The sequence below is a fragment of the Salvia hispanica genome, chromosome 3 (genome assembly GCF_023119035.1).
Source record: "Salvia hispanica cultivar TCC Black 2014 chromosome 3, UniMelb_Shisp_WGS_1.0, whole genome shotgun sequence".
NCBI lineage: Eukaryota > Viridiplantae > Streptophyta > Magnoliopsida > Lamiales > Lamiaceae > Salvia > Salvia hispanica.
This window is the reverse complement of record NC_062967.1, coordinates 42,526,812-42,544,449: the sequence shown is the minus strand read 5'-3', so window position 1 is coordinate 42,544,449 and position 17,638 is coordinate 42,526,812. Positions and strand designations below refer to the sequence as shown.

The following is a 17,638-nucleotide window of genomic DNA, read 5'->3' as shown; positions in this document are numbered from 1 at the left end:
TCATAATAGATTTCTTTTTACCACAGATTTACAAAGTAGGACTACCTATTTTTTCCCCTCAAATCAATGGCTTATTTCACATTAACTACTTTTAATATACAAACCTCTCGTTCCACCGACTTATTTCAATCACTTCTTATTATAAAATCAATAAATAAAGGTAGAACCTGCGTCCCACAAAAATTTTTGGAAGTGAAGATGTTGAGAGATTGAAGAATTCTCTGCAAATTCTCTCCAATTTTCTACGTAGAACTGACAACTTTTTACACGACACAATTACCTAATATGAATTCGCACGAAATTAATGGATTTAGACCAAACCTTATTGCGTCGTATACTCATCGGATTGACCTGAGCCGATTATTTCGGATGGAGTTAAGTTGGATATAGATAAATAGTTAAGAAATAATATGATTACAGTACAATTTTTATTGTTTTAAAAATAAATTATGCTTTACTTCAATTCTTTATTTTCTCAAAATTCGGATTTAAATCATTAGGCGTAATCGTATAATATCAAGTCCAGGACGTTGTCTTGTCGTGTAACCAATATTATATCGTATCGTTAACGAGATCGTGTTGGGTGCGGGTCTTGTTCGGGTATGAAAATAGCAGGTCGAGTTCGTGTTGGGATTGACTTCGGGTTTAAACCTTATTGGGTTTGGTCGTTATCAGGTTCACGCGATAACGACCCAACCCAAAAGATTTGTCACCCCTAAATCCACGCATGCTTTCATACTGCCAAACGTGCATCGCATTGGAGAACAACTAATGGATTCATAGAAGCTAGAAGCTGCCTCATCAAATGGATTCATAATGAAGCACAAATGTGTTGAATTTAGGATTTTCTAGGCAATTCAATCACTGCAGGATGATAATATACCAGTAAATGTGGATAATTTGGTAAACAATGTTTGTAACTCATTCAATTATCTTTCACCACACACTTTGAACAATAGTTTAGCAGAATTAATGACAGTTAGGATGATGAACTTCCATACAGAGACTTATAAAGAATGATGAACTTCCAATTAGTGTGACAAAAAACACGAGGTTGTCAGATGGCTTAAAGCACAATAGACATCAGAATATATTAATTTAAAGAAAATTGTTGTTTAGAATAAGAGTATAAACAGATCAGGGGCTCAACTTATTTTCAACCCAATTCAAGCATTCATTTGAAACAATGCCAAATACAAACAATATACTGAATGAAGCAAATAAAATTATCTAAAAACCAACAAACAAGAAATGAGTGACAAAATACAAATAAGAAAAACAGGTCTCTTTATCAACATAGTGATCCATTCATCCCTTTTCACTGCCCCAACTCATATTTTCCTTGATTCTGCAAAGCCAAACTCACTGCACAAAGCGAAAGCATTTGATGCATCAATCCCAAGGAAACAGCCCATCCATCATGAAGAGAAAGATACTTCCAACAACGATAACATTACGTTCTTATGAGTTGCTCTGACTTTGATGATGCTGTCTGTCCCTGAACCATGATCCTCCTCGTCATTTATACACATCTCTCAGCGCCAGAAAATCCCTGCACGCTGTATCCTGTCACTCAGGATGTTACGTTTCTCTTCTCTTCGAGTATGGAACCTTCTCTGAGTGCAATTTGGGCCTCGTTCTCCCTTCCTAAAGCAAAAAGAGCAGCAGCCTGCAAATACGAAGCTATATGCCAAACAGGAGATATAACTTGTGCTTGCACAGCATCATTGAGGGCCTCCTCGGGCACATCACTCATGAGATATGACAAACTTCGGCGAGCATAAACAGTTGGGGAGACCATTGTTCCAACCTCAATAAACTGCACAAATGACACCAGGAATAGGAGATATGACTCGTCATAAAACAGTTGGGCAATGCTAAAATGCCATAGATATAAAAGTTTTCTGAATGAGTTTTTCCCAAATTGAGAGATAAGCAAATGACAGTTGATGAAAGGAAATGCAAGTTCTAACCTGTGTAAAACATTCAATGGAAACCCTAAAATCTTTATGTCGGAAAGCCACATCGCCCTTTTTCTTTGAGTTCAATGTATCCTGCATTTGATTTGTCCACATCTGGAATGAAAGCTGCACGTGGAAAACAATTAATTACTTTAGCAGTCAAAAAATGCAGCTAAGCAGGAAAACTTTTGATTTTCATGCTCTTCTATGCAAAATATGTAACATAAAATGTACAGATAGATAGCAAAAAACAACCTTCCAGACTTGTTGATTTACATAAAAAGAAGGGAGTGGCAATGATGGTAATCTTCCCCATTCCTTTGTGATAATTCTGATGGGTTATTTTTGCAATCTACAGTATATTTTATGGTTACATTTTTTGTTCAAGGGACCACAAGTGCACATTTCATAAATTACAAGAAACCCTTTCACAGTTCCACATTGTGAATGTTTATGTTTCAACTGGCAATGTTTCCCTCAATCCAAATCCAATTCTGGATTCTGGAATAACCTTTCTGGGACTTTAATGTACTAGTACATATGTGGTTCCTAAAAGTATAAATTTCACAAACCCTGATAGGATAATTTTAAGTTTTTAACTCTAACCATTCAGCAGGTGATTGTTGCAATTTAGGACTATACTGCAAATACAAGATGACATGGTCCTGGCTCTTGGGCTCAAATGTGACAACAGAACTTTTCTTTTCCATAAACTAGATTACTAGAAAATGTCTCATAAAGTGATTTCAAAAAATAGTACTCCCTCCGTCCGAAGTTTGACTCACTCTTTTGGGCACATGATTTAAGGAATTGATATTTAAAAGTCAAAATACTTACATGACTTGGTGGGATGTGTTTTCCACTTAGAAGGTCAAGCAAAAGCGTTCCAAAGCTGTAAATCACACTTTCTGGGGTAACTCTTCCTAACAATTGCAGAAGCATTTTAACATCAATCAAAATGGACTCACAGTGAAATAGATGTTTCGCAAGAGTTTCATTGGGCATAAATTCAGCAACCAGTAACCTCTCATCCCCTTCACAGCAGCAGCCAAGCAAATTGGCCAATCTGTGGTTCCTAAGCTGGCCAACAGCTTTTGCTTCTTCCTGAAGTTTATAAAGTAATGTTCATTCGAAGTGATCAACCAAACGAAACTTTTTGCTATTAAAGGTTTAAATATCTCCTGAAGTTATAAAAAGAACCTTCATGCCTTAGTCAGAATTAGTTCCAACCAATCAAAATATTATACTACAGTTTAAAGAAACTGTTACAATCCACATCTAATCCTATGAAACTCTAGGAAATCAAAGGATAGTTCCTCACAAAATTTAGGCAAAGTATAACATAACACTGAGACAAGTTAAGCACACAAAAGGGTATAGATTCGCCGATCAGCTAAAATGAGCAGCATAAATAGAGAACTCCATTAAGATGAAGTCCATCCTCACCATGAACTGACGTGCATCTGGCCAAGCAGACCTATTAAAACGTTTGACAGCTATCCGCCTCTGATTATCCAACTTCCCCTTATAAACCACATTTGGAGCTTTCTCCCCATGTTCAGAAACTATGTTCTCTACTGCAAACCCAGATGTAGCCGTCCTAAGTTGCTCGACAGAAAATTCACGAAATGTAGGTAAATCGCCAATTTCACTTTTCTCCTCGTTTTCTGCATCATAGTCATAAAAATTAAGTTGGTGTTTGGTCATGAAATTAAAGTACAATAAAAAAGAGTTATTTGGACAAACCAGTATTATTGGCTTCATGAACAGGTCCGTTATGCTCTGAACTAAAACAACACAAGGTCACCTTTGAACAGCTGGATCCCATTCCAATACAGCAGTTTTAATTTATTAAATACAGACAAAAACGAAATTTCAATCTTCCACTAGCAAAAACTACTACTCCGTTCCTCAAAAGCTAGGACACCAGACATCCACTATGCATTTACGTAATGCTTCGTACAAGTGTCAAATTTGAGTGTCTTCAAATTACAATCTGCAAACATAGAAAGGTCTCTACCTTGAATCAGAAATTCATGGTTACAAGACTAAATTCTCAGAAATCAATAGCATAACATGCATTTGAACAGATGCAGCATAATACAATGCTAACAATTTCAAGGATTTGTTTGAGCACGAACAGCTGCCATGAACTCATTCAAACGTCAAATATTTAGAAAGTAAAAATGAGTCAAATCAAAGTATTGCAGGTAAAAGAACAGACATTCCGCAAGGCAAAGCTAAGAAATCCTGTTTCTCAATAAAAAAAAGCTCAGCAATCATATTCCAAGTCGTTCAGCTATTTAATGAAAGCAAGGAAGTAATAGTATCACACAGACAAAAACACAGTTAACAGAAATGGGGAAACTGCATTTCCATTTGCTTTGACACAAATCACTATCCACAAGTGAAATTGTAAGCGAATTGACAACAAGATGAATCTCGAGAAAGTTACTTTCACCAAAAATCCAAATCTTGGTCAACTCCGAGTCACCAAAATCAACATTTTCAGAATCGAAAAAATCCCTACTTTACCGCAACACAACCCAAAAAAGTCCCTCTTTTTGATGTTTCAACTCAGCAATTCACCTAAGATTAGCATGTATACTAAGTCATCAAAGTCAATGTCACAAACCAGAAAACAAAAAAAAACCCTTCCTTATCCCCAAGACAAAATCAAGGGAGACCCATTATCAGGATATAAAAGATAAAGAGAAACCCATTTCATCCACAAAAATCTGAATAAAGCCCCATATATGAAGCAGCAAGAAAGAAGAACCTGAAAGAGGATTCTTGATTTGGTCAAAGCAGCGAAGTGAAAGTAGTTGATGCTAAATTTGTGTATGTATTTGTTTTGTTTATATGCATGTGTAGTTGAGGCTGAAAAAGGGAGATCGGAGAGAGAAAATGATTTGGGGCAGATGTAAAGACAGGTGATTAGTGAGCATAAATGATTAGATATAAAATAGATACAGATGCTCTAAGATGTGTGCGTGTGTGTAGATCTATTTAGGTCCAATCCAAGGTAAATGTAAGTTGAATTAACTCTTATTGGTTTTAACTTTTATTTTTCTAATTTCCACCGACATAATAATATTCATTATTGCCTTTCTGTTTTCCATTTCTCTTGTAATGGTATTTATGATTCTCCTGCGAACCACACATCTTATAAATATAAAAAATATATATCAAGTTTTTTATATAATCCTCCTCCCTCCGTCCCTAAAGAGTATGAACTTTGAGTTCAGTACACATTTTAATGCATTATTGATAAAGTAAGAGAGATAGATAGACAAAGTTTTTTAAGTATTGTTAGTGGAGAATGAGTCACACTTCATTAAAGATAAAAGAGTTTCCACAATTGAAAGTTCATACTCTTTGGAGACGGACAAAAAAGGAAATAGTGCACACTCTTTACGGACGGAGGGAGTAGACGTTAATATCACAACTTGGAGCCTGTCTCGAGTCTTAGATCTTATTCCTCTCTATGCCTTCTACCAAACCCATCAATCCATCATCATAGTACATTAGTTCACCATTACTGTCCTATGCATTGCGCCTCGATTGACCTTGCTTCTCCGAAGAGGATATATTTCTATGCATGGTACCGCTTTATGAGGTTGCGCCCCTATGGATATCATCCATACCATCCATGAAGCCATGATTACATCTCCTCCAACATAGCCTCAAAATGAAATTTCATATCAATATTTTTATACACGTAACAAACAAAGCAAATCACAAGGCACACACTCTAGAAGGGGAGTTTCTAAAGTTTAAAATATAGTGGGCTACAGTTATTCACACTCTATGCAATTCCAACCAATCAAATAAAACATAACATAGTACTATTAAGCTACTAGCTAAACAACCAATCAACTAATATGAAAGTGGGTACTAGGGCAAAGGAAGCATATAAGTAAACAAAAATCAAAGGTTAGAATAGTTTCAGGAATTTAAAACAAATTTTTAATTTTTTTAAAAGTAGTTTCTCAACTTGAGCATGGATGAATTTTGGCAAATAGCTCAAATATTGGGTCTACAACAAGCGCAAATTATCCCAACAATTTAGCTTATGAAGTGGACCTTTAATTTAAGGGGCTATTCAGTCAATCAATTGTCCAAACAACTCAAGGCAATTTGAGCTTATATTTTGCACAGATCTTACATATATACCAATTCATATTTGGTTAAAATTCAGATCCAACTCATATCTCTAAGTTTCTAACCATTATGCTAATTCAAGGAAAGACAAAAATATAGCAAAGAAGAATTTAATCACACACTTACAAGGCCATAACCTATGGCTTTGTATACCAAATGATGTGAACTTTAGATCCGCGGACTTAACTTCCCAATACATGCCTTGTAGTTCCAAGCTCAATCAAAAAGAATATAAGAAATTAAACAAAAAATATGGATAAAAAATATTATAAAGAAGGGTGTTTGAGCTAGGAAGCCCACTTGAGATTAAAAACCTTTCTACCTCCTTTAGTGGAATTGAAGGCAATCCAATGTCAACCTTCGACAAGTAATACATCTAAATTTGCTCCATTCATCTAGCATCACTCAATATAGAAAACAAAAAATTTATATCAATTAAATGCAACCACAGTAATAGTGGAATTGATATATTCTCACAAGGAATGATTTTAAGCATGAACCTTATAAATAAGATTTTTAAAATTCTAATGATTTTTGGTAGTCCAGTTGGAATAAATAACATTTTAAGCATTACATTACATCTTATAAATCACAAGGAATGATTTTATGTACCTAGTGTATGTATATACATAGTAGGAGTAATTTTTATTTTGTTTCCAAAATTGTGCAATAAACTTTAAGCATCAGCCAAATCGAATAAGTACATTTAGTACAAATTTAGATAAGACTAATTAGTTAATTGCACAGAAATTTTATAATCGGATAAAATGATATGCTCAAGTTAAATGTAGGAGTACTTAAAATCAAATAAAATGATGTCCCCTCAACCCTTGCGCTCCCCACGAGTGGGATCACGCTCGCTTGTCATTGGTCACAAAAGGTAGGACATGTGGCCTGTGTCCAACTCACTTTTGCTTGATACAATGACACACGTCCCGCCAATTTTATAATGGGTTCTATGGACGTTTCGTCCCTATGGGACAAAGTCTATCCTGAGAGCATTTGCAGCGGTCGTTCTTGCCGATGGACGCCGTTCGTACAGCTGGCAAGGCGACCGCTGCTCACCGCTGCACGTTGTCCGTCCGTGGCAGCAGCAGGGCGGTGCTCTTAAATAAGAACACGTCCATGGCGCTGAACAGGCTTACGTGGTAGGCTGCGATTAGCCAACGACATAGCCGTTGGCAATTTTTTTTTTTAATTTCAAAATTAATTAAAAAAGTTGTTTTCAAATTAAAAAAAAATATTTTCCCACTTCCCAATAAATTGGGGTCTCCGAAGAACATTGGGGATACAGGACTAGTCTTCCACGGGGGTATTTTTTAGTCTTAAATTATGTAATTTTTAATTTCTAGGATTTTAATTATGTATTTTTTATTTTCTAGGATTTAATTATGTACTTTTTATATTTTGATGTATTTTTATATTGTAGAAATGTTTTTAGTAATTGAAGTATTTAAATTGAATAATAGAATAGTGGGACCCTTGAGCTTGTCCTTGTGGAAGAGCATGTATATGAGTGTTGTGCTCTTGCCTAAGAACATGGAGTAAAAGTGGATCCGAACCCAACTCCGTGCTCGCACGGATGGAGATGCTCTGATTATTCTGTAATCCTATTCCGTATGCTTTGATAGTCTGATGTTGCTTTTAATACAATTGATGGAGTAATTTGCATTATTAATTTATGTATCATTGAAGTATAGAATTATGATAAACAACTTGGAATAGTAGAAGTACACATTTCTTTTCTAAGATAGATGTCTAATGTTAAACTTTATTCGTTTACTAAGTATTTTCTTACTCTATTCTTCTATTGTTATGAGTTTGTTTGCGATGTAATTTGTAGTGTTAATTTAGAAAATTAACCCCAGTAGTTGTAAATTATAGTTATTGCAACAGTAGGTATATTGCTATGGATAAAATTGATGTAATCTACACAATATTAGTTTATGTGCACTAGTTAAATGCATTGTTATGATTAGCAACTTTGAACAAAGAAAAAACAACGGCATATTTTATTTTTTTTGTTTTTAGTATTTGTTAAATAGACTATCGGTCGGTAATCAATTCATATGGAGTTCTGTGAATTAAGGGACAAAATGGTTACAATATTAGCCATTTACATTTACAACCTTAATTGGTTGAAATTTTAATAGCTAACTCTAATTAATGGCAACTGCATATCTACAGCAATTAATACAAGTTCGAATTAATACAATGTAGATGCATATCTTATAAGTAGTTGGGCCCAAATTCCTAAGAGCGTCCACAGTGGGAGGGCCGCGGCCCCCCACTATTGAGGCAAGAGGTGGACGCGGCTCGGGGGGGTGGACGAGGGAGAGCCGAGCGCTCGGCCAGGCCGAGGCTCTTGGGCACGCGGCCCGGCCCGCCACTGCAAGGGCCGAGAGCCGCGGCCCTGCCCACCGATTTAAAAAAAAAAAAAAATTCAAAATTTTTGATATATTCATCCATTCTCCTCCAATTTTTTTACCCCAAACCAAACTCTACTCTTTCCAATTGATTTCAATTTTAGATTCAAAACATGTATCGAAAATTTTCGTTGTATACTTTTCCCTTTTATAATAATACAGCGAAAATTTTGTTATAATTTTGTTTATTTTAATTATTTCTATGTATTTTAATAATTATATGCAAATAATTTTTATTCTAACTAAATTAAAATATATCAAAAAACTTAAGAAAATAATTTTGATTGGTGGCCCGGAGGGCCACCATTGTGGTGGCCAAGTTTTGAGGGCAAGGGCCAAGTTTGTTGGGCATGCTCAAGAAATGGTGGCTTGGGCATGCCCAAGAGGGCCACCATTGTGAACCCTCAACGAATAACAAAGCCCATAAAATATCAAGACTCTAGCACAGACCTTGAGGCCCACAATTGAGACGCATATATGGTTCAAATATATACTCCTGGGCCCAAACAAATCACCCAAAACACCAAACTTTAAAAAACCACAATCTGAATCATGAAAATCGATGTGAATTGTGAACTGAAAAAAACTAAAATTGCAAAAGAACTTAAAAACTAAAAGACACCGTAAATCAGAAAATGTAAAAAAAGAAAAAATATATTTTTCTAGAACTTACATAAAAATACATATCGGATCAACCAACTTATTTAAATAATTAAATATCCATTAAATATATAAGCCATAACATCCTTATTTTAGAAACACATATACTCATCCTTATTTTCGTAGTATTATATAAACTCAAAATCGTCGACATAGAGAAGGCACTATGACGAGAGAGTCACGTGACATGAAACTCATGATAATTATTAAAATAATCATTTCTCCACTTATAATTTTTTTTTTAATTTCTCAACCTAATTATATACTTATAACATTATATAAAAAAAAATCCAGTTGCTTGTTCGAATTAAAAAATTAAATTTCACCAAGTTTGAATCAAATTGAATTGAATCCAAATCAGAGAGTATAATAAAATTTTAAATTTTAATTTAGTTTAGATTAGTCATTAGATATTCGATTATTTGCCTATCCCTACTCATCGGTACTATTTTCGGTGCGTCTTACATATTTCTTAGATAAGTACAATTGCACAAAATATGCAAGACCTTAATGCAACCTAGCATTATATGAGGATATAGTAGTTCTTTTACTTTAATTAAGGAAATTTCATTATGTTTCTGGAATGTAACATTTTTGGTAAATAATTTAAGGATTTTCTATTAAAACTAAATAATATTAGTCTACAGTCTATGAAAAATAATCTTTTTTTTATAATCATAATTTGTCCAATAAAATCAGAATTATTTCAATTTTCTTTTCTTCAGAAGGAGCAGTAGAATATAGTTTAAGAATTTATTTAGCACAACCATATGATGTCGTACGCAGACAGTCACATGAGAACAAAATTAAAATTGTTGATGGAATTAAATATTTTTCCTCCCAAATCCACCTACAAAAAGGGCCTGAACTATGGTCCATGGCCTGATTTCATAGCAGGAAAAGCATTGATGCAAGGAATCTGGTCAAAGACTGATGAATTAGAAAAAAGAAATAATTGAATATACTTTCTGAGAAGAAGAAGATGGTAGTAGTAGTAATTGAGTAGTACAGTTGCAACTTGTGCTTCTTCGATAATGACATCTTGGTACTTAGGTGCACCCAACTGTACTCCATTGGGTTTCTGAGTCTGAAAACTTACACCAGCCCCATTGATTTTTTTTTTTTTTTTGAAAAATCTTTTCTTGAATTGTAGTCAAGGAGTCATAGTACCTTTAATTCAAAAGCTCTAATTTTTCTATTCATGATCACTTTTGTCTTTACCCTCCCTCCTCTTTCTCAAAACTTCTTTGCCCCTCTCTCCTTTCTCTCTCTCTCTCTCTTGGGCATTCTAAATCTAGGGTTTCATTTATTGTCTCCTCTTCATTTATGTTGGTGAGTGCAGTGGGGAATTCTGAGCTGAGTGTTTGAGGAGCTGGTGGGTATGGAATCTCCTCTACATTTTTCACAATGAGCTTCGGCGTGTGTTCATTTGTGTAAAAATTCAGTCTTTTGAGTTCCCTTTTCTTTGTATTGAAGCAATTTTGCAGCTTGGGACTGTAAAGTAGTGTAATTTCTGTTGGTTTGGTTGCTTAGCTTCCGTGATTCATGGAAAACCCATGTTAAAGGCTCGGCCTTTTTTAGGTTTGTGTTACAATTATGAGCTCTACTGTATGTTCTTCATTTTCTGTTAGGATTTTGTGTGATCTCTCTGGCTGCGTTAGTTTCAGATTTGTTGAGTTAGTGTATTAGAAGTAGTGTCTTCACTGCGGAGTTCTTGATATTTTGGATCATTTTAGTTTGAATTTGGCCTATTAAATTAATGGATGGGAGAGATGGGATGGCATTACAAGGGTCAGCATCATACTACCTCCATAGAGGGGGAATTGGTGGATCTGGTGGTTCAGGGCCTGGCCATACTGTTCATGGTGGTGGAGGTGGCGGTGGTGGCTCTGCTTCTGCTCAGCCCAGCTTAATGCATTCTTCCCCTGCTTTCAAGAATCTTGCAAACTCTGGCATTCAGGTGCAGCCTAATGCAGGGGGTGGTGGTGGTGGTCCTGCTGTTGCTGTGAGTGGTTCATCATTCCATGTTGAGAACCCATCGCAGCATTTTTCTCCCGGCAGAGGCATGACGGTTGCATTACCGGGTGGCGAGCTGGTGCAGAAGAAGAAGAGGGGTAGGCCGAGGAAGTATGCCCCCGATGGAGCTAACATGGGCTTAGGATTATCCCCCATGTCTGCACCTAAGCCTTCTTCCGCTTTGGTGGTCAGCTCTGGGGAAAAGGCGAGACGAGGCCGACCTCCCGGGACTGGATGGAAGCAGAAGCTTGCTCCCCTTGGTAATGTTTTGTTCATGTTGATTACTTTATTATTTTATTCTATGGAATGTAGTTCTTTTTCATTACCTTTTTTTGATTGCAACCTGTACAGATATTAATGTTGTGATATAATTAAAAGAGTAAATAGAAGAAGATATTGTGGATTCAAGTTTGTTTGTTCTCCAACTCTTATGTTTTTGTTTTTTGCATTCCACAATATTGTATTGTATGTCTGTTAAATTCAATTTAATGTAGATGTTCGGTCTGCTTCAAATGTAAATATCCAAAGGTTGTATTCCATGATTTGTGTTTTGATGTTACTTTCACTACCCAATATAGATTATTTTCTGTGATTTATAGAAAGTTGCCTTAATAGATGTACCAATCACATGATTATGGTGCCTCATTTTCACTATTTTTGCATTTCCAGAAATGCTATATATTATTGATGATGCATTTATTACCCCCTTCATTTCGACCCTGACCCTAAAATAGCGCTGTTCCATGTGTTACCTGGATATCAATATGAATTCTTGGCTGTACACTTGTACTCAATAGTATTATATCCAGAATTTTACTTATGTTTTATCTTGTATGGTATCTTGCTGAGCTTAAGGTTTCTTCCTTGATTAGGCGAATGGATGAACAGCTCAGCTGGATTAGCCTTTACACCTCATGTGTTGCATGTTGGTGTTGGTGAGGTATGTTTTTATCTCGAGTTTGTCTTGTATTTTCTGTCTGGCCATTGCAAAATACGCTTTGGACTCTGATTAAATAGTTTGGTTCGATACATAGTGATCCACTGTTCACCTTGACTGTGAAATCTCTTTGATATACTTTCCACCTTGGAGCTGTACCCTTCCTTATTTAAAAATGTGGGGTGTTTTGTTTCTGCACCCTGGTCGTACTCGTACAAAAGTACATTTTATGTTTACCATATTACATGCCATGATAAGTATTGGTTGCTCTTCCTAACAGGATGTTGCAGAAAAAATTCTGGCATTTGCTCAACAGAGGCCAAGAGCTCTATGCATTATGTCTGCTAACGGATCAGTTTCTGCAGTTACACTGCGCCAACCTACAGCTTCTAATAGCACCGTTACCTATGAGGTTTGAAGCACCTGTGATCAGTTCATTAGTTACATTCAGTAATCCTGGCTCTGCATCTTAATTGCTTGACTTGTAGTGTTATTGCTAGGGATGTCAATCGGGCCAGCCCACCGGGTTTCGGGCCAACCCTATTCGGGTTGCGGGTCAATCGGGTGCGGGCTAATCGGGTTGTGATTTTCTTCGGGTTATCAAAGTTCAACCCTAACCCTATAAGCTCGGTTTTCGGGCTAGCCCAGCGGGCTAATCGGGTTGCTATCGATAAAATTAACATGCGATCAATCCAATAAATAATGGTGAAAATTAATTATATTTATAAAATGTAAAATATTTAATTATGATATATTTGAGATATATGCTTAAACTCAAATATAAACACCATCATATACTAATATTTGAGATTTATGCAAAATAAAACATAAACATCAAGAAATTTTAAAGCATCTTTTAGAAATTTAAATATATTTTTTAGTGAATTTGAAGTTTCTAATTTATATATCTATTATTATGTTAATAAAAATTTAATATATAATTTATATATTTAATATATAAAATTGAAAGTTAATTTTTTAGTTGTCTATATCATAAAATAACTAATGAAGTGTCGAATTAGAGTCAAACAAATAGAACGATAGAAATTTTATCGGGTTTTCGGGCCAGCCCATCGGATTTTCGGGTCTGGCCCTAACGGGTTGCGGGCTAATCGGGTGCGGGCTAGTCGGGCTGTAATTTTATCGGGCTAGAAATTTTCAGCCCTAACCCTATAAATTTGGCGGGCTATTCGGGCCGGCCCATGGGTTGCGGGCTATATTGACATCCCTAGTTATTGCTGTTGATGATGAATTACAGATATTATACTAAATTCTTTTTCCTACTAATGCTCTTAAAGTATCATATTTGATAGTAATAGTTAAAAATTTACAGCATTGATATTTCTTTAAGAGCTAACCTTATTCTGAATGTCATTTGACCAAATTGAGTCCAATGGTAGCTGAGAATTTTTCCTTCCGCTCTGCCTGTGAATTTGGATTTTGTAAGTAGACCCATTCTGCTAGTGTATGTGGTAGTCCAAGTTCTCGTTGTTTATTTTGTCAAATCTTGTATATGATTCATAAAAGCTGGTTTTGTATGAGCAATGGATCAATAAACGTGTTCCATGGATCTTGCACTTAAACAAGTTAGGCGTTGAACTCCATACATCCTGCAAAAAATTGTGATAATCTAAGCTATTCTGACAATCAACTCACTGTCTGGCCTGATAGATATGTACCTGAGCACTTTCCGAAATATCTGTGCTTGTCTTTCCCCCAATCATCTTCATGAGCTTTTCTCGAAATCACTGTTATTCCAGCTCATACGATATCTTTGCTTTATGTCTAGAAGGAGCTAATTTAGCTTGTCATTTATTTCAGGGCCGTTTCGAGATACTTTGCTTATCAGGGTCTTACTTGGTTGCTGAAAGCGGTGGCCCTCGCAATCGTACTGGTGGAATAAGCATTTCAGTTTGCAGTCCCGACGGACATATCATTGGGGGTGCGATAGGTGGTAGACTCGTAGCAGCAAACCCAGTACAGGTATAGTCCATACTTCCACCGGCAAATTCCTAACTCTTTTCTGTAATAACCCCTAACTTAAACTTATCACACGCAGGTAGTCGCATGCAGTTTCGTTTATGGTGGAACTAAGCCAAAAGGCAAGGTCGAGTCGGCTGCTGAAGATGACAAACATCTGGTAGAGAAATCTGCAGAGAAGTCCTTGACCCCAATAACTGCTGCTTCTAGTCAAAGCTATACACCTAACACCGGAGCAAGTGCTTGGCCGCCAGTTGCTCGGTCAGAAGTAAAAAATTCCCAGATGGATATTGACCTGATGCGCGGATGAGAGGGATAACAATAAGCACATGTAAGTTTTTTCTGTATATATGTGTTGTTGTAAATGAAGTGCGCGAGGGACGGGCCAGCCAGCTAGTTTCGTGCTAACTAGTGTTTATCTTTAGGGTTTAGTAGGAATATGGATGGAGAAATTGGAAGTAAAAAAAGAAGAAGGATGGATTGACATCTTTATAGGTTGTGTTGTTTTATCTAGTAAAATTGGTGGGATTTGTTTCTTGTTGTGGCCATTGTTGTAGCTATAAACCTAATTGTAGACAGTGATTTAACTTGATTTGTTCAACCTAGGAGTTCATTGCATATCCCAACACTTTACCACTTCTTGTTTAAATTATATTCCCTTAAGTTCCTATTAATTGTATCATACTTTTACTTAATTGGACAGGTTCCAATAAATGTCCCTTTTCATTTTTACTAATCTTACATTCCCCAACTCATCTACTCACAATTATTATACTAAAATTTATATAAAAGTAATACTACATCATTCTATTAACTTTTTCAATCCATTTTCTTTCAAAAAATTAGACAATTTCTTAATACTCATATCAGTTAAATATGAGACATCTATTGGACATCGGAGAGAGTATTTTGTTATGAAGTTATGAATTGAAAAAACATACCATATGGAGGACATTGTTTCTGTAGATGTAACTATTCAAAAAGAAATTGAATTTTAATAAAACATGATTTTTTATAATTTGACAAAAAGTATATCCTAAATGTTTTTCTAGAATGCCCATATGCACAATTTTCATAAGATCATCCTCACATTCAGAAAATCATCCTATAATAAAAAGAAGTAGAGCAAGTCAAAGTACCTTGAGCTTATTCATATAGAACGAGATACATACATAAAATTTGGAAAGCTTACAGACAGAACATCACAGACGAAAATTCAAAGGGTAGAGGTATTCTTAGTCAGTCACATCATTTATTACTAGCTCGTCGAAAAACACATGCGCTGCAACACTATGCTTTCTCCAGGAGCTTCTTGATATCCTTCTGCAAGAAGAACAAGAACAAGTGACTCTTAGCTATCTATCATCATAGCAGAATAGGTTCAACTCACGAACAATTTCTCTTTTAATCGAGGCGTTACTATGTTTACCTCTATGCTTAGAGGACTTGTGGTGGGAGCATAGCGATCAACAACCTGACCATCTTTGTCAACAAGGAACTTGGCGAAATTCCACTTGATACCGTCCCCAAACATGCTGCCTTTGGCTGACTTCAAGAACTTGTATATCGGGGCAGCATTGGAACCGTTCACGTCAACCTTCATCAATAAAAAAAAAGAATGATTTTGTTCCAATGAAAGAACTAGTTGTGTCGACAAAAACAAATACGGAGTATTATCAATAATCACCAGCAAAGAGGCACATAATTTGTATGCTTTTGCAGAAATACAGATAGTATAAAATCATTAATTGATGCTGATACAAAATCGATAGTCATTAGCATTTTCTATAGGAGAAAAAAGCAAGTACCACAACCAATATTCATGTTGCAGGCTAGTCTGAGCAAATGGTTCACTTGAGTTTGTTGTTAAATTTTACCTTGTCAAATACAGGATACTCGGCCTTGAAACGAGTGCAGACGAATTCCTGAATTTCTTCATTAGTACCAGGCTCTTGTGAACCAAACTGGTTGCATGGAAATGCTAGTATCTCCAATCCTGAGCAAGAAATGACTCAATTTTTTAGCTCATAACTATAAACTTTCTGGCTTCAAAAAGAGGAATCATAAACACTTCTACAGTTACCTTATAATGATATGCCTCATTAAAACAAAAAACAAGTGCACTAAACAGGACAGAAATATGTAACCGAATCACACCTTGATCCTTGTATTTCTGATACAACTGTGTCAGCTCAGTGTAATTGGAATTGGTAAGACCACTGCAGCAGGCAAGAAAATAAAATTAGCCACATTTTCCTTCAAAAGAAGGATACAGAACAAAGGTATACAAAACAAAGTTTCCTCCAAAGACTTTTGACATACACTAAAACTTTGTATATTTGGAGTTATACTTTTACACATCCAAAAGACTTACTACATGCACAGCCCCGGACGCGACAAGAAGTCCAATCTTATGAGCTCTTCCCCTTATCCCGAAATGAGTTTTTAAAAATACAGACAACATACAATTTTCAAACTGGAGCTATTCAGTGTCAAATTGGTGTGCTTTATAACCTCAAATCAACAAAAGCAAATCACACTTCATCAATACTAAACAGTAAACAGATAGTATATACCATTGTGATGCAACATTGACAATCAGCAGCACTTTGCCCTTGTATGCACTCAGATTGATATCATCACCCTTAGCATCCTGAAACCAGCAATTTTTTATGAAGATTGTTTAGAATAAGAAATTAAGAGAGGGCTTTGAGAATAAAACCCAAACATGACAATCTCCACCCATTTCCCAAACCAATCCACAACAGTATAAACATTACCTCCGATTTCTTCTTCTCAAATAAATTTGAGCTTTCTCCTTCGTTGTCTCTTCACTCAATTTTCACGATGCCCATAACTGTATGTCTTTCTATATATCTCCTATGATTTCATCATATATTTTAATATATTAGTTGATTAGACATTTTGAAAGAATGGAAAATTGAAATTGGGATGGATTATTAAAATAATGATCTACTCAATTAGGGTGTGTTTAATTTTTTGGTTGAGAATAAATAGTAAATTAAGGATAGTAAAATCATAGCAGGTCGGAGTATTTCTTTTGAGTACTATCGCGTGAAGTTGTTTCTGGATAAGAGGGAATAATTGAAAGTGTTTTTCTAAAAAAAAACAAAAGTATGGGAATTGTATCGATTATCATGAGTGTTGAATTGGAATCAATAACACAAACTTCACTCAGTGTTATAGCACATTGCATGGGCATAATCTTGTATGGTATTGGTATAGGTTCTTACGTATTGGGGCATGTAAAGGCTTTTTTGTTGCACCATGGACAATATTAGATCGAATTTGTAGCAATCAGACACATGAAGTCCACCTTCAATCGAGAAACATGTTTGTTGTCAATGGAAAATACTTTCATAAGTGGTGTGTTGTACACATAATTAACTTAAGATAAGCTAAATCCAAATATGAAGCATGTGCAACATTGTTGGATCCCAGGTAAAAGATGAAGCATGTGCAACATTGTTTGA

At 35.7% G+C, this 17,638-nt stretch overlaps 3 protein-coding genes across 5 annotated transcripts; 1 reads left to right on the top strand and 2 right to left on the bottom strand.

Moving 5' to 3' along the window:
- Positions 1 to 1,121: 1,121 nt before the first annotated feature.
- Positions 1,122 to 4,920, bottom strand: LOC125210227 (serine/threonine-protein kinase BSK7-like). Its single transcript, XM_048109796.1, has 6 exons — positions 4,741 to 4,920; positions 3,708 to 3,957; positions 3,408 to 3,628; positions 2,799 to 3,065; positions 1,974 to 2,105; positions 1,122 to 1,819 (listed from the first exon to the last, which is right to left on the bottom strand). Exons 2-6 carry the CDS (start codon positions 3,787 to 3,789, stop codon positions 1,574 to 1,576), a joined length of 948 nt encoding a protein of 315 aa, XP_047965753.1. The 5' UTR covers positions 3,790 to 3,957; positions 4,741 to 4,920; the 3' UTR covers positions 1,122 to 1,573.
- A 5,462-nt stretch (positions 4,921 to 10,382) lies between these two features.
- LOC125210755 (AT-hook motif nuclear-localized protein 9-like) lies at positions 10,383 to 14,762 on the top strand. 3 transcript variants are annotated; one of them, XM_048110337.1, is made up of 6 exons: positions 10,383 to 10,590; positions 10,948 to 11,487; positions 12,100 to 12,167; positions 12,445 to 12,576; positions 13,986 to 14,147; positions 14,224 to 14,762. In XM_048110337.1, exons 2-6 carry the CDS (start codon positions 10,971 to 10,973, stop codon positions 14,452 to 14,454), a joined length of 1,110 nt encoding a protein of 369 aa, XP_047966294.1. In that variant the 5' UTR covers positions 10,383 to 10,590; positions 10,948 to 10,970; the 3' UTR covers positions 14,455 to 14,762. The 3 variants fall into 3 exon arrangements, with proteins under 3 accessions (XP_047966294.1, XP_047966293.1, XP_047966295.1); XM_048110336.1 differs by having other exon boundaries at positions 10,383 to 10,792; XM_048110338.1 differs by having other exon boundaries at positions 10,383 to 11,487; positions 14,224 to 14,475; positions 14,570 to 14,762.
- Positions 14,763 to 15,265: 503 nt separating this feature from the next.
- LOC125210756 (probable phospholipid hydroperoxide glutathione peroxidase) lies at positions 15,266 to 16,815 on the bottom strand (the record flags this gene model as incomplete). The annotated part of the gene is made up of 5 exons (XM_048110339.1): positions 15,266 to 15,467; positions 15,574 to 15,741; positions 16,022 to 16,140; positions 16,302 to 16,363; positions 16,721 to 16,815. Coding segments are annotated over 5 exons (477 nt in total), but the record flags the coding sequence as incomplete, so codon positions are not given.
- Positions 16,816 to 17,638: the final 823 nt, after the last annotated feature.

Bases quoted from the DNA above. Each gene is read 5' to 3' on its own strand.
- LOC125210227 (XM_048109796.1), bottom strand. From the start codon at position 3,789: ATGGGATCCAGCTGTTCAAAGGTGACCTTGTGTTGTTTTAGTTCAGAG. The intron at 3,629-3,707 runs GTTTGTCCAAAT...ACTATGATGCAG, and splicing joins TCATGAAGCCAATAATACTG to AAAACGAGGAGAAAAGTGAA. The intron at 3,066-3,407 runs GTGAGGATGGAC...TATAAACTTCAG, and splicing joins CAGATGCACGTCAGTTCATG to GAAGAAGCAAAAGCTGTTGG.
- LOC125210755 (XM_048110337.1), top strand. From the start codon at position 10,971: ATGGATGGGAGAGATGGGATGGCATTACAAGGGTCAGCATCATACTAC. The intron at 12,168-12,444 runs GTATGTTTTTAT...TCTTCCTAACAG, and splicing joins TGCATGTTGGTGTTGGTGAG to GATGTTGCAGAAAAAATTCT. The intron at 12,577-13,985 runs GTTTGAAGCACC...CATTTATTTCAG, and splicing joins ATAGCACCGTTACCTATGAG to GGCCGTTTCGAGATACTTTG.